The 16,633-nt window shown below is 36.5% G+C and overlaps 1 protein-coding gene, 1 long non-coding RNA gene and 1 pseudogene across 2 annotated transcripts; all 3 read right to left on the bottom strand.

Annotated features, from left to right (window-relative positions):
* Positions 1 to 956: 956 nt before the first annotated feature.
* On the bottom strand, positions 957 to 2,439 carry LOC106293330 (dof zinc finger protein DOF1.3). Its single transcript, XM_013728995.1, has 2 exons — positions 2,321 to 2,439; positions 957 to 2,125 (listed from the first exon to the last, which is right to left on the bottom strand). Exons 1-2 carry the CDS (start codon positions 2,387 to 2,389, stop codon positions 1,175 to 1,177), a joined length of 1,020 nt encoding a protein of 339 aa, XP_013584449.1. The 5' UTR covers positions 2,390 to 2,439; the 3' UTR covers positions 957 to 1,174.
* Positions 2,440 to 10,608: 8,169 nt separating this feature from the next.
* On the bottom strand, positions 10,609 to 12,160 carry LOC106293936. Its single transcript, XR_001260687.1, has 3 exons — positions 11,647 to 12,160; positions 11,344 to 11,526; positions 10,609 to 10,856 (listed from the first exon to the last, which is right to left on the bottom strand). It is a non-coding gene; the product is annotated as an uncharacterized LOC106293936 (long non-coding RNA).
* Positions 12,161 to 14,745: 2,585 nt separating this feature from the next.
* On the bottom strand, positions 14,746 to 16,633 carry LOC106344055 (annotated as a pseudogene).

Below are 16,633 nucleotides of genomic sequence, written 5' to 3' on the forward strand. Positions count from 1 at the left end.
GAAAACAAAAAATAAAGAGAGAACTCTCAGTTTTTATTAATCAAATCATAAACTACATAAAACCATAGCCTCAAATACTATATATAAGAAAACATAAAAACCAATAAACATTATAGATAGTTATCCCAATAATAAATAAAATTTTGAATAATTAGAATATTTAGAATATTCCTGAATATTCTCTCTGCATCACAAATTCAGTTAAAAACATCTCACAGATGACCTGACCACATACAAACCCAGAAAGGTTCAACACCTTATAATACGTCTTGGTTATAATAGTAAAAACAAGTAATGTTTGTAAAATAGAATGATGCATGTACTAAATATAATTCCTTTGAAGATAACAACATTTATTGCTGATGCAATTAATCTAATTCCGTGAACAAAAGACATTTCTTGCTACCAAAAAAGAATTCTTAGAATCATTGTCTTTATATACATCAACAAATCTTTTTCTCCCATTTAGACTCAATGAAGAGACTTCCTTTTACCCCAAAGAGACTTTTGCTCCTCCTTTGGCTTTTCTTCTTAACAACTAGATGGATTCTATGACCAAGGACTTATAGTTATGGTGCTCTGCTTTTTCTCCTTTACATAAAAATATAAACTCATCTTTTATTTATTCTTTTCTCACATTATTCTGTACACTAGGACAAATAAAAGAATAAACATTATTTCAGAGTCTTGCTCAAAAAACATTATTTCGGAGTCAGATTTACCTATGACGTCGTTAGGATGATGCACAAAACGATAACCGTAGCAAATAAATAAAATTACTCCCTCCGTTTCACTTTATTTGTCGGTTTAGCCTTATGCACACGGATTAAGAAAACGTTTAATTTTGTACATTTTCAAAATAAAAAAATCATTATCCATACACCTAACAATATTTCAACCAATAAAAAAATAAACAGAAGAATCTTATTAATAAATTTTGCATTAAAATCATAAAATGACACTTATTTTGAAACCAAAATTTTCCTCTAGAACGACATTTAAACCGAAACGGAGGGAGTATATATCAAAAGTTATATGCAGCTCCATAAGCACAAAACAAAAATACCTTAAGTTTTTTTTTCCTTTCTCTACAAGGTAGCAATCAATACAGTACTAAATCTCACTTCATGAATAAACACACGAACGATTGTTCTATACTCTAATCTCTTTAATGTTACATGCTCTCCCTGAAGTTCATAGATCTTGACATGGCTGCAGGGTTTGCTTGCAGGTTTAGATACGTTTCAGGAACGAACCTATTGTTGCCGCTCTTTGTTTCAGACCCATTTACGAATAAGCTGAACTGATGTGTCTTCTCACGTTCCATCGGCAGTGGATAAAACACACGATTCTTCGTAGCGACGTTTGCTTCATCAGTATTACTTCGAGATTGTGAAACCAGTCTTGCTCTTACAGAAGTGTCTTCGTTCTCTCCAACACTTACATGTGAAGCTTCGTCTCTTGTCCTTTTCCCTAGACACGTAGAAGTCTGTAGAGTAGACCAAAAAGGTACCGTGCAGCCCCAGTAGACAGGGATTTGGTAGAAAGCAGGGTTAGGAGGGTACTGGTAAGGCCAAGGAGGGGAAACAGAGGATGTTACTTGCGGAGGAAGAAATCTTTGGAATTTGTTGAATTTTTTTGAAACAGAGTCGCTTGATTGATTCTTATCATTCTCAGTAACCAAAGACTCTTCGCCCGAAGAGTCGAAGCTAAGAATTTTCGCCGGTGAGCTATTGTAACTGTTAGTATCCTCGGACTTGATGTGCATGTAATTGTCTGAAGAAACCCATCCCTTGTTCTTACGGCGGCCTGAACCAACTGGGACGGTCCTCATGGATCCACCGGAAGTCCAATACCTCTGGCAGCTTCTACAGAAGTGACGTGGCTGGCTAACGTTGTAGTTGTTGTAGTAACAGAACTTGGTGTCCGAGCTGTTGCATCTTGGACATGGAAGAATCTTGTCTGGTTTCTTCAAGTCATCAGTTGTTTTCTCTTCCGATGTAGTTGTTGTTGTTGTGATCTCGCTGTTCTCAGATGTTTCTTTTGACTCCTCGGTGAGATCAGATGATCTCTGAAGACTTGTGCTGTCTTGTTCGATGTCGTCAGTAGCAGATTGGTTGCTCATCTGAGAATTTTAAGGAACTTGGATTAGAACTAACATCATGAAACTAGTTTCAAAGTGATAAACACTAAAGAAAAAATATTCAGTTTGATTTTCAGCACTACTTATCTTGAAGTGCTAAGATTAACAAGGTCTTAATCCGTTTTTAAAAATGTTTATAAAAAATATTAAAAACGTATATTCAACTCGGAAACATACCAGGGACGACAAAGAAGATGTAATTGTCCAACCAAACAATTTGACCGGGGTATCTCTAAGTTCTGACATATCAAACGTTGCAAGTACGGTACAGAAGAAATAAGAAAGTGAAGGAGAGATGATGGTATGTGTTGATTCTTTAAACGAAGATGTGGGACAAGAGTATATAACGTATAAAAGTATGCGGTTGGTATGAATGGATCGAACAGAGCCACACAGAGAGAAAAAAGTGGGGAAGATGACACATCAGGAGAGAAAGGGACATGTAGAGATGAGAGAGCCACATGTTTGTTGGCAATAAAGTGAACTTTTGCAATCTTTAATCACGTCTCTTTTTGTTATCTCTTTCTGTGCCACTCAAAAGATTTCATAACTTTATTTGCCATGTCAGATTGTTTTATTAGTAAATTGTGGAAGTTTTTTTCCTAGGAATATTCGTTTAGCAAAAATACATACCACTATGCAATACAATCACGTGGCAATATGCGAACTTTTTTTGTCCACGTCAGCTGTACATGGTCTGTATGAATTGTGAAGTATGTCTACTACTACTACCAGTCTACCAGCATTAGCCTAACACTTAATGTATGGAAGCTTAAATACTTGGTCTATCAATTCTCGCAAAATGCAGAAACAAAGAAACATAGTATTTTCATTTTGAATCCAGATTGAAAACAGTTACAAAATCTTCATATCCGAGATTCAACCTTCTATGGAGTAGCATCAATGGTCAATAGAAGCTGTCTCAGCTCTTCCTTTTTTGGGACTAAGTCACTGAATCAGGCAGAGGAGATGATGATGAAGAAGAAAAAGAGGAAGAAGAATGTTTCTTGAAAGCCAAGAAATCTTAATACCGAGGGATTGAACCGACTAGGAGTTCAGTTGATAGTTCATTGGCGTCATCAGATAGCTCAGATGCGAAAATAGATTCCCATTTATGTGGACCAACATATTCGAAGAGAGCCTTTGGAGGTCAAGACGGTGAGAACTTGGGACAGAGTTTGAAAAGTTTCAAGGACATTGAAACGTGAGAACTTGGGACTGAGCTCCTCTTTATCTTAAATATTTTCATTGTAATGTTTATTTTACTTATATAATGAAATATTTATATTAAATTACTTGGAATAATAATTTAAAGTTCAATACATAAATAATGAATTAATTTGAAGTTCAATGCATAAATTAAGAATTATTTATCTTATACATTTGTTTATGAATGTATTGTTACTTTTTTCTTTTATATGTTTCGTTCAAATCTATTGATTCAGATAATATTTAAAGTGAATTGATATAAAACTTGTTTTCTAAAATTTGGTAGATAGTATAAAAATCTAATATTTAATGTTGCTGTCTAAAACTATACATACTTATAGAAAATTTTAAATAAACTATATCATGCAAACTGATTAGATTTAAAAAATAATAATATTATTGCTAGATTTAGAGTATGATTGATTTATATTTTTAAATAATTACATTTTAAAGAATATTTTTGTACATTTGTCTTATTAAATATATATAATTAACTTATTATTTACTTTACAATTTTTGACCATATTTATCATTTTTGAACAATTTTTATTTTAATAATATATATTTTATTTATAAGATATATTGCGTACTACATTTTTGGATCAAGTAACACTTTCAATGGTTTGTAAAGTTTGAACTTTAAAAATATTAAAATATCAAATTTATCATTAGATGATATATAATAATATAACAGTTATAATAAATAAACATTAATTGGTGCACACATAAATGATGAACCATACACATCACATACACATTATACATGCTTGTTAAACTATAATCTAATCTCTCCTTAATACATTTACATAAGTTAGTTATTTATGTTATTACACAAAGAGTTGTAACTGTTCATGTTGTGTCTTTTAGTATAAAGAGTTGTGTCTCTTATACTTGTAATGATTCTATCTCTATATAAAGATCAATCATTTGTTGTAAACAATATCACAGAATCTCAATAATACAAAAGTATTTTCAGAAAAGTTTATAAGCCTGATACGTCTATCTTATTCTTTCTCTCGAACTCGTGTATAACACACTGTGATCGTTGTGTAACACAAGCGGTTGGTAAAAGATTAACATGGTATCAGAGCTTTACGTTTGAGAAGACAAAGAAGAAAGCACTAGTAAGAGAAACACTTGGCGTGGAGAAAAGGAGGCTAGCGAATTTTGGCATACGATTTCAGAACCACACGAAACGATGAAGAATCAAGTAATCCCCATATTTGATGGAGAGAAGTACGACTTCTGGTGCATTAAGATGACAACCATTCTCAAGACCAGGAAGTTATGGTTTGTGTTTGAAGAAGGCGTAGGAGCCCCACCAGCACAAGTGGATGAAACCCCTGAAACAGCAAGGGCAAGATCGCTTAGAGAAGAAGCGATGATGAACGATACATTGGCTTTGCAAATTTTGCAAACTGCCGTATCGAATCATATCTTCTCAGGGATTGCAGCAGCATCAACATCCAAAGAGGCGTGAGATGCATTGAAGGAAGAGTATGAAGGCTCTCCTCAAGTTCGTTTGATTAAACTTCAAATGTTGCGAAGGGAGGACGAGAATCTGAAGATGTATGAGAATGAAGACATTAAGGTCTTCACGGATAAGATAGTTGAATTGGCAAATAAATTAAATTATCATGGTGAACAGAAGACAGATGTTCAACTCATACAGAAGATACTCATCTCTCTCCCAGCCAAGTTCGATAGCATAGTCAGTGTATTGGAGCAAACAAGCGATATGACTTCAACAAAGATGGCAGAGTTGATCGGGATTTTGAAGGCTCATGAAGCAAGGCTGGCTGCAAGAGAAGAAAGCACCAGTGAAGGAGCATTTGATGCTCGTGTTAAACATAGAAATTATGGTATTACACAAGACAACTCAAAGCGCCAAGGAGGCAAGAAGTGGTGTGGTTACTGCAAGAAGAACAACCATACCGAGAGCGAGTGTCTGAAGAAACAGAAGAAGGATGATCCAAAGAAGGGTCACAGAAGGAGTGTTACAATTGTGGCAAGTTAGGCCTTTTTGTAAGTCTCGAAGAAGACTTGAATGAAGATCACATGTTGTTCAGTGCAAGCGAAGCATCAACAACAGTGATGGAAGATGTCTGGTTGGTAGACAGTGGAGCAACTAATCATATGACAAAGGAGGAGAGTTACTTCTCAAGGCTTGATAGGAGTATCAAGGTTCCAATAAAGATTGGAAATGGAAGCACGGTCATGACAGCCGATAAAGGAGACATTACTGTCATGACTAAAGGTGGCAAGAGGACCATCAGAAATGTGTTCTTGGTTCCGGGTTTGGCGAAAAATTTGTTGAGTGTTCCACAAATTGTTTCAAGCGGATATCGGGTGAATTTCCAAGAAAAGAGATGCATGATAGAGGATGCAAAAGGAAGGAGGATAATGGATATCCCAATGACTCACAAAAGCTATCGAATCAGGATTAGTTTGGCTCAGGTAGAAGAAGCCATGAGCGCTAGTGAGCAAGGAAAGATGGAAACATGGCACAAGAGACTTGGTCATGTAGGCGACAAAAGGTTGCAACAAATGCAAGACAAAGACTTGGTAAAGGGATTACCAAAGTTTAAAGTCGAGAAGGAAGCATGTGAGGCATGTAGACTTGGAAAGCAACCACGCAAAATCTTTCTAAAGGAATCTCAAACTAAGACAAGAGAAAAGCTTGAGATTATACATACGGATGTATGTGGGCCGATGCAGCACCAGTCTGTTGATGCAAGCCGATACTTTTCGCTATTCTTGGATGATCATACTCACATGTGTTGGGTATACTTCATGAAGCAAAAGTCAGAGACATTCTCACTGTTCAAGAAATTCAAAGCAGTGGTGGAGAAGCAATCAGATTGTACCACCAAGACGCTGAGATCAGATGGAGGTGGTGAGTTCACTTCACGAGAATTCAACCGGTTCTGTGAAGAAGAAGGAATCAATAAGCAAGTCACCTTGCCTTATTCACCACAACAAAATGGTTCAGCGGAGCGCATGAATAGGACCTTGGTGGAGATGACTAGATCAATGTTGGCAGAGCAAGACTTACCACTCAAGTTATGGGCAAAAGCGGTATACACTGCCTCATATCTTCAAAACCGCCTGCCATTAAAGGCAATAGAAGAAGATGTCACTCCTATAGAGAAGTGGTGTGGACACAAGCCAGATGTGTCATACATGAGAATGTTTGGTAGCATATGCTACATACATGTCCTGAATTAAAAGAGGAGGAAGCTAGATGTCAAGGCAAAGCGTGGAATCTTTGTTGGATATAGCAACCAATCCAAAGGCTATAGAGTTCTCATCTTGGAGAATGAGAAGATTGAAGTATCAAGAGATGTCGAGTTTGAAGAAAGCAAGAAGTGGGGTTGGAAAAGGCAAGAAGAAGTGAGGAAGACATTGGAGTTGTCTATGGAAGATCTCACTCGCCTGAGGAACAAACCGAAGTCACATCCAGCCCTGAGGAACAAACCGAAGGTACTTTCAGTTCTGTTTTCATTCAAAATGATGATCATGATACTAGTAGTGGAGATGAAGAAGCTTCTGAGGCACCAAGGAAGTTCAGGTCCATGGTTGATATCATGTAAAGGGCACCGAGAGTAGAGCTTGATGAAGCGGCTCAAGCTATAGAAGCTTGTCTTCATGCACATGAAGAACCATACACTTATGATGAAGCGTGTGGTACCAAGGAATGGAGAGAAGCAATGAATGAGGAAATAGCCATGATTGAGAAGAACAAGACGTGGGAACTAGTGGACAAGCCAAAGAAGAAGAATGTGATAAGTGTGAAGTGGATCTACAAGATCAAGACTGATGCAAACGACAATCACATCAAGCACAAGGCACGGCTAGTTGCAAGAGGGTTCTCTCAAGAGTATGGTGTTGACTACCTTGAGACGTTTGCTCCTGTCTCAAGACATGATACAATACGACCCATACTTGCCTATGCGGCTCAGATGAAGTGGCGATTGTACCAGATGGATGTGAAGTCAGCCTTTCTCAATGGCGACCTCAAGGAAGAAGTGTATGTCACATGACCTCAAGGAAGAAGTGTATATCACACAACCGCCTGGGTATGTGACACACGGGAAGGAACACAAATTTTTAAGGCTACACAAAGCTTTATATGGTTTAAAGCAATCCCCAAGGGCATGGTATGGAAGGATAGATTCATACTTTCTTCAAAACGGCTTTGAGAGGAGTATGAATGATGCGGCCTTATACATCATAAAGCAAGGAGGAGATGTGTTGATCGTGAGTCTATATGTGGATGATATAATCATCACAGGAAGCAACATTCAGAGCATCAACACATTCAAGAAGAACATGAAGAAAGAATTCGAGATGGTGGATCTTGGATTGTTGAACTACTTTCTTGGAATGGAAGTAATTCAAGACGATGGAGGCATATTTTTTTCACAAGAAAATTATGCAAACAAACTTGTAGACAAGTTTGGGATGCGAGACAGCAAGAGTGTAAGCAACCCACTTACACCACAAGGAAAAGGAGTTGAGGATGACAAGGAGTATGGAGATCCGACTAAGTATAGAAGCATCGTTGGAGGGCTTTTGTACTTGTGTGCATCAAGACCTGATGTGATGTATGCAAGCGCCTATCTCTCAAGATACATGTCATCACCTCACATGAAGCACTACCAAGAAGCCAAAAGGGTGCTAAGATATGTCAAAGGAACATCAAGCTTTGGAGTGTACTTCACAAGCGTGAAAGAACCAAGACATGTAGGCTACTCGGACAGCGATTGGGGTGGTTCTAAGGAAGACAAGAAAATCTCTTCAGGTTATGTGTTTACTCTTGGTTCAGCCATGTTTTGTTGGCAATCAAGCAAGCACTACAAGAAAACACATGCTTAACGACGAAAATTAACGAGGAAAAACAATCCTCGTAAATTTGCGTCGAGTTTACGACGAATTTACGTGAAAAACTAAAATGGTTACAAAGACTATTTGAAGATTTTGGTCAGAAGTTTGAAGGAGGCATTCCGATCTTATGTGACAATAAATCAGCAATAGCAATTGGGAAGAATCCGGTGCAACACAGAAAGACGAAGCACATAGAGATCAAGTACCATTTCGTGAGAGAAGCTGAGCAAAAAGGAATCATTGAACTAGAGTATTGCAAAGGGGATGATCAACTCGCAGACATTCTCACAAATGCATTGGGCGGTTCAAGGTTTGAAGATCTAAGGAAGCAGCTTGGAGTCAAGTCGAGATATGATTAAGGAGGAGTGTTAAACTATAATCTAATCTCTCCTTAATACATTTACATAAGTTAGTTATTTATGTTATTACACAAAGAGTTGTAACTCTTCATGTTGTGTCATTTAGTATAAAGAATTGTGTTTCTTATACTTGTAATGATTTGATCTCTATATAAAGATTAATCATTTGTTGTAAACAATATCACAGAATCTCAATAATACAAAAGTTTATAAGCCTGAAACGTATCTTATTCTTTCTCTCGAACTCGTGTGTAACACACTGTGATCGTTGTGTAACACAAGCGGTTGGTAAAAGATTAACAATGCTATGTTTAATTCATGTAAACATACACTATGGAGTGACAGTCAAAGGATGGAGGTTGATGTCATAGATTTGATCGTGTGTTGCAGATATGGCCAGAACCAGTGTTGCTTCGATAGTGTTCCGTTCCGTGGTGCTTGAGAAAAGTGGCAGTTAATGTAGACTTGAATTTTTTTAGGGGGACTTTCCATGTGAGAGAGACTGTGATGGTGCCCATGTTGACTTCTGCAGAAGTGTTTTCTGAATCTATGATGATGTGTGGTTTCTGAGAGTTGTAGTATTTATAGGTGAATGGTGAGTTGTTGTTAATGTGCAGATTTTCTGGCGCACCTGGAGATCTCATCAACTCTTCATGTGCAGCTTGATTACCGTTTTTTCGAGCAATTTCATTTTTTTCTGTAACAAGATCCTCCTCTTCTATCTGCAAAAGTTTTCATTATCATGATATGAAGCATATTAGTTGAAAAAAGTAAGGGAATGATGATGATAAGTCTGACTCAGATAGAACCCAGCCTTATCATTAATCAAACATCGAACTATTATGTAAAGTCCGACTCACATACCCAATATCAAACATAGTAGAGATTTTTTTATTTTTGTGTGTGTGTGCATAATATGGTGTTGGGAGATATGTGTACCTTCGTAAGCTATCAGAAGCAGATGATCTGCGAAGAGGGGCTCAAGACTCAAGGCTTGATGAAGACTCAGCTTCTGATTCTCTCCTTGAATTACCATTCATGGTCTCTGTCTTTCTCTGTAAGAAAAAAAGAAAATTGAGATCACTGAACCAGAGCAGAACACAACAAAGACAAAGAGTAAAAGGATTTTACTTTACTAAGAAACATGATTCGTAAGTGCAGGGAATTCAGGGCTTTTTTCTTAACCTTTCAAAGACTTTTAATCATCATTTTCTCCTACTGTAGGTTTAGGTGGACTCATATCAGTGATGACAGTCAAACTTAAGCTTTAATCTGTTGTGTACCTTTTCGTTTCTTGTGCAACCATGAGGTAGAGATAGAACCGTCAGATTCTGCGGTATTCTTATGGGAGCTAGTGTTTGAGAATTTGCGATGGTGACTTTGTCTTTTTTTTGGAACGCTCCTTCTTCACCATCTTTGGAGAAGAGGTGATGCCAGTGCCGTGTCGTGGATTTTGTTGGTGACTAAATGTACATCTAAATAGTCATAGATGTATGTTATTTCGTGATGAAATCATGAAACCTGTTGGAGTGACTATTTACTTTCCCCAAATACATCGATTGTAAGTGGCGTTCTCTGTTTGTGGAAAGCTTTGAAGGCTTGCTTTAGGGAACACCACGTTGCTTCTCCACAGACCTAATGTATTTTACAATCTTGTTAGGCTAAATGATCGATGTATGATATTGAGTAGCAGAAATTCTATGTCTTAATGCTAAGTTTAAACATGAAACTTCTTCACCAAATGGCTCGATTGTCCGACAGTAGTTACACCATATGAGTCAGTGGCTGCGTGGAGACGTAGCAAACAAATTTAGCAGTTGTTGGATATTTATGCTAATTAATTGTTAATAAATCAGTGTGACGTTACATTAGATGAGTGTCTAAGGATGTCGTTGATTTCATTTCTCTAACCACCTAACTAATTTAATTATTTTCGTAACCAGAACTTAGCAATATGTCAACCAATGCACATGCCATATAGTATTAATTTTATGTATTAATTAAGTGGCAAACTGTGTTACGGAAGAAAAAAAATTTAAGTGGCAAACATGGAAGAAGATTAAACAAAAGACTCTGATTTTTTTTTAAAGCATAACGTCAACGAAGGTTCGGAAAAATAAGAGGGTCTTGATGTGGAGAGCTTAAGTAACCATTCTTTGCATGCCTTCTTGAGTGCACTCCTACTGCCGGAACCAGGTGTTCCTTTGCAGAGCCCTCAGCACATGTTGGCTGGACATATGATGCCTTTGCAGCCAAACCTACGCATGTGGATGGCATTGTTTGTGTTATTTTTTTAAATAAAATTATTGACTTCTCTTAACATCAAGAGGATTTCATGAACCAGATAAATAAGAATACAGAGTGAAAAGAGGCTTGCTCCATGACATAAACCAGCAAAAGAAGCAAAAGACCCAAAATCCACAATTGCTTTGGATTTGCGTAATCCTAATTACTTTGCTGTCTAAATACCAATGACTTTTTGCAACCACCTGTACTCTTCTGAAAAGTTCATGCCAATTTGAAGCCCTAAAGAAAATCAGATACCAAACATTTAAACGAAAAATACACAAACATCTGACAATGCAAAATGAAAAAATATGATGATGACCGAAGCTTTACTCCAATGCTTTAAATGACTAATCCTAGCTTTAACATAAATAATAGATTGTGGATATGGTTTTAAGCTAATTGTTCTTCATACATGTTGGAGGAGACCAGTATAGCAATCTGGAGATCGATGTATACCTGAGAAACTATGCAGTCATCTCGACAGCCATGATGGTGTTTAAACCCTGAACTTCTTGTGAGATCCAGTCTTTTCATTATATATATTAGGATCATCAGTTTCCATTTCTTGAGACTTGATTAGTCACTGGGAACTCGAGTCTTGACTTGGGTCTATTAAAGCTTCATCACTTAAGCATGCATCTAGCCAATCACATGAATAGATCCTTAGAGCGATGACTTTTTAACGGAAAGCCATGACAAAATATTAGAGAAGCAACATAATAAATCAGATTCTATCATCAAAGGGATATGAAGAGCTACCTTTTCATAAAACAGCAGCATGTTGAATCCCATGAGCTCTCCTCTTTTCTTGACAGTGCGTGCTCCCCAGAAACACAGAAAAAGCGTCACCACCATCTGGGACAACGACCGGACTTTAAATCGGAAATAAGGATATGAGATGACACCATCATTACAGGCTGGATTTGTATGGAAGGAATATGATTAATCTCTTGAAGCAGTGAGATTTGGTGAGGTATTTATCCATGTTTATAGTCTCATGAATTATGGATTTGAGATGGAAATTGATAAAAGGGGTCATTAAAGTCAAGTTAGTGGCAGAGTTGAATGGAGGGAGTTAATGGAAAGACGTTATGAAGTGGATTCAATGAGGAAAACGGCGTTACACAGATTCTGCAATCGGTCGTGGAGGATAAGAAGTTACGAAGAAGACGACGACGTTAGAAGACAGAGAAGGTGTTAGTGGGTTTCGTGTTTAGTATAGGCTGAGATTGGGCTTTGGCCCTACTCAAACACAAAAATAAAAACTCGTTAAAGAAAAGGACACGTGCCATGTTCCCAATAACCTAATTACTGACGTGGCAAGAGGAGAAGAGAGTGAAGTTCTTCTTCATAGTATAAGATATGTTAAAGTACAGATTGCGTAGATTATCATATTATAAAGTTACGTAGACTTTGATCAGAAAAAAGTTACGTAGAATGTTTTTTGGGTGAATTAATAGGTACATTGAATTAGTGAATTACAAGATGTACGCATTTTGAAGCTCGAGCACGTATCAAACTTCATATATAGGATAGGATATTGATGTGGAAAATAGAAAGATTTGGCCATAACATGTAGAGAAATGGTAAGGAATTCATGGGACTTGTCCTGAAACAAGTCATGTAGAATGGAAATTCAATAAGTTCTTGAAAACCCCCAAGTATATAGTACATGAATTCAAGTAGCATATAACTGTGCCACATTATTTTGATTTTTGTTGTTGTTTAAACTGAACTTATACAACTGTCTAAATTTTCAATTTTTTTCAGGTAGTATATACTTCTAGGAAATGTCACTTCAACAGTTTAGACAGCAGTGTTCTCACCCTGATTCTCCTTCCTCTCAATTTCACCCATCCTCTTCCTCCTCAAAGCTTTCTCATGCGAGCTGTGGGATCTTCTTCTTTCCATTTCCTTTTTTTTTTCTCTCTCACAGGCAAGAGCTACAGCTAGGTAATTTGGAGGCTTAGGTTCAACAATAGCCTGAGAAATATCTGTATATTTTAACCATAAGGTAGTGGTCTACTGGTAGGCAGAATTTGAGTTGTTAAGCAATCCAGGCTCGAAACAACCTAGGACACTAAACCCTTTTTGTCACGCGGATATAAAATCATGATTTAGATTTCATTTAAATTTTTGAAGAAATGATCTATCTGTAGATTGCATATCTTTATAGAGATTAGTCTAGACTATTTCATAGGTTTGGGATATCCTCATGTGAAAAAAAAACATGTAAATATATTCAATTTGAGACAACTTTAAAACTGTTGATTGAAAGAAATCACAATGAAATTTCAGAGATCATCAAAATATGCATCGAAATACACAAATAACATATCAATGATCATGGATTGTTATGCAAAGCCTAAAATTATCTTAGATTAACTTAGGTTCAATTTGTTCACGTGAGCTTTATCATCCTCATCAATCAGCTCAATGTTATCACCCTCATCATTCAGCTCAGCCTCACACCCCCATCAAACAACACAACCATGTAAGTGAGAAACTCCTCCTACTCAAGCAACCTGTCATTTCAATGTCGAAATAAAGCAATATAACAAATACAAAAATATGAAAATGAAAAGCGAGTAAATATCAATTTAAAATCATGATCATTGAAAAGAACTCTAAAATTGTCAGTATTCGTAAGTGACACAGCTTTCAGATCATTGCAATCATCTCTTTTCACTTTTTATTCTTCTTTCAGATCATTGCAATCATCAAATCATCAACAATTCTTTTTATTTCCTTTAATTATTTATTGTATATATATATTAACCATAATTAAATATAATCAGTCTAGCTAATGATTGCCCGAAAGTTGCTCACTTCACTAAAACAATATTGAACTCAACTCCTACCCAAAACAAAATCTTCTTACATCTCAAGAATCCAATACGCCGAAATACAGCTTTGTACACAATTCCCAGATCTCTCTTGATATTCATGGTTTCTCCAAAAGTTCCCATCTTTGGTTTCTTCAATAGAAGAAATCTCGTGGTTCATTCCGGTTTGTTTCAGTTATGATTAACAAGGATTCTGAGTGTAAATATATCATGATTAAAAATTACCTCTCACGTGTTATATAACTTCTATTGAATAATAATATAATTCATTTGTAATATATTTTAATTCACCTGTTTAAATTATGTGTATGTCTTATACATTTTTCATAACTTATGATTTAGGTTTTCTGTAATTTTGATTATTTGAAATATTTTAATTGTGATTTTTAATTTAAAGGTAATATTGTATGATGTGCCTTACAAATGATTATATTTATATCTAAAAAGGTTCAACAAAAAGAAGTATTAATGTATTTAAGGGGTTGTTATCATGAAAAATAAAGAATAGTATTGGTTAAAAATGATACTGTTATTAGTTTGCTAGCTGTAATATTTGAATGAGAGTGATAATGTTTATAAAAAAATTCACTGGACTTTTTGGTTATCTTAAATACAGTATATGATATCAGTTTTTGGTTATGAAATTAATTATCTACTGCATGCTTGTTGTCCAAGCTGTTGTCGATCACTGTCGCATTAGCCGGGTCCGGGCCACCTCAGCCTCATTTAGACGCAACTTTGGAACATAACGCCGGGGACGCGGTATATCATATTTTTTTATCTCCTTTCCGATTGTGTTATCATAGTATTAGGTTGGATTAGCTAGTTAAAAGTATAGATTTACTAATTAACAACAAATGGAGACAAAGATGTTCCGTCAACATCTAAACCTCCATTCCACTTGAGTGGGGAATAGAAGCTGACATGATGATAAAATTCTTGAAAGAATATGTCAAATATTCTTATTCTGTTTTGGTATATAGTAGAGATACTCTCCTGTAATATAGTAAGATCAAACCAACTTGTAACAGAATAGACTTTATAAACTCTTGTACAGACGATGAATGAATCAAGAGAATTATTCATTCAGTTCTTGGCAAAGATTCTAACTCCTTTTGTTTTTCTTCAAGATTAGAGGTATCTAAGAAGGATATCTCCACTTTCTTTAAACACTCTTGAGTTAGGTAGAATGTATGTAATTAGTTTTTTCTCGTCCTTCTCCTCCATAGTCTACCCACCCAAAGAGTAGAAGACAGGCATCCGAGAATAGAATTCGGCTGGTTCCAGGATGGTGGGATGCTCTCGGTTTCCTGTAATTCAAAACGTTTCACTTTAATTAATTAAGTTGGTCAAAGCTACATGCGCCTGTTAATTTTAAGGGAGGAGGGTGCTTAATTAATCACCGTTTTGATCATAAGAGTTTTTACTTTAGTAGTCCAACCAATCAACTGATTCTTCTGGAGAAGATAAAACTCTATGAGGCAAGCGAACTAATGGCGGTACAACACTCAACCTGTGATTAAAACAACAACCACATTAGTTGACAAAGGAAAAAAAAGAGTTTAGGGAGATATGAAATAGCTACCATCGGTTTGGTCAAAAGTTATCTGCAGCTTCACCACACAACAAAATTACCTACAGTTTTTTACCTTCCTCTACAAGGTAGCAATCAATACACTACTAAATCTCTCTTCATGAATAAACAAACAAACGATTATTATATACTGAAATCGCTTTAACGTTACATGCTCCCTTGAATTCATGGATCTCGACATGGCTGCAGGGTTTGCTTGCAGGTTTAGATACGTTTCAGAAACAAATCTATTGCTGATGCTCTTTGTTTCAGACCCATTAACGACTATGTTGAACTGCTGTGTCTTCTCACGTTTCATCAGTATTGAATAAAACACACGATTCTTCGTAGCTACGTTTGTTCATCATTAATGCTTTGAGACTTTGAATCTAATCTTGCTCTTACAAAAGTGGCTTTGTTCTTTTCAACACTTTCATGTGAAGCTTCGTCTCATGTGTTTTTCCCTAGACACGTGTAAGTCTGTAGAGTAGACCAAAAAGGTACCGTGCAGCCCCAGTAGACAGGTATGTGGTAGAAGGTTGGGATATGAGGGTACTGGTAAGGCCAAGGACGCGAAACAGAGGATGTTACTTGCGGAGGAAGAAATCTCTGAAAGTTGTTGAAATTTTTTGAAACAGAGTCACTTGATTGATTCTTACCATTCTCGGTAACCAAAGACTCGTCGCCCGAAGAATCGAAGCTAAGAATTTTCGCCGAGGAGTCATTGTAGTTGTTAGTATTCTCGGACTTGATGTGCATGTAATGGTCTGAAGAAACCCATCCCTTATTCTGGCCTGAACCAACTGGGACGGTCCTCATGGATCCACCGGAAGTCCAGTACCTCTGGCAGCTCCTACAGAAGTGACGTGGCTGTGTAACGTTGTAGTTGTTGTAGTAACAGAACTTGGTGTCCGAGCTTTTGCATCTTGGACATGGAAGAATCTTGTCTGGCTTCTTCAAGTCATCAGTTGTTTTCTCTTCGGATGCAGTTGTTGTTGTTGTTGTTGTGATCTCGCTGTTCTCAGACGTTTCTTTTGACCCCTCAGACTTGTGCTGTCTTGTTCGATGTTGTCAGTAGCAGATTTGCATGGATTAGGATTAACATCATGAAACTAGTTTTCAAAAAAAAAAAAGACGAGATAAAAAAGATTCAGTTTAATTTTTTGCATTACTTAGCAAGAAATATAAGATCAACATGGTCTTAATCCGTTCTTTAAACTGTTAAAGAATATTAAAAACTTATATTCAACTCGGAACATACCAGGGACAAAAAAGATGTGATTGTCCAACCAAACAATTTGACCGGGGTATCTCTAAGTTCTTACAT

Source organism: Brassica oleracea, chromosome C5, assembly GCF_000695525.1.
Source record: "Brassica oleracea var. oleracea cultivar TO1000 chromosome C5, BOL, whole genome shotgun sequence".
Classification (NCBI taxonomy): Eukaryota; Viridiplantae; Streptophyta; class Magnoliopsida; order Brassicales; family Brassicaceae; genus Brassica; species Brassica oleracea.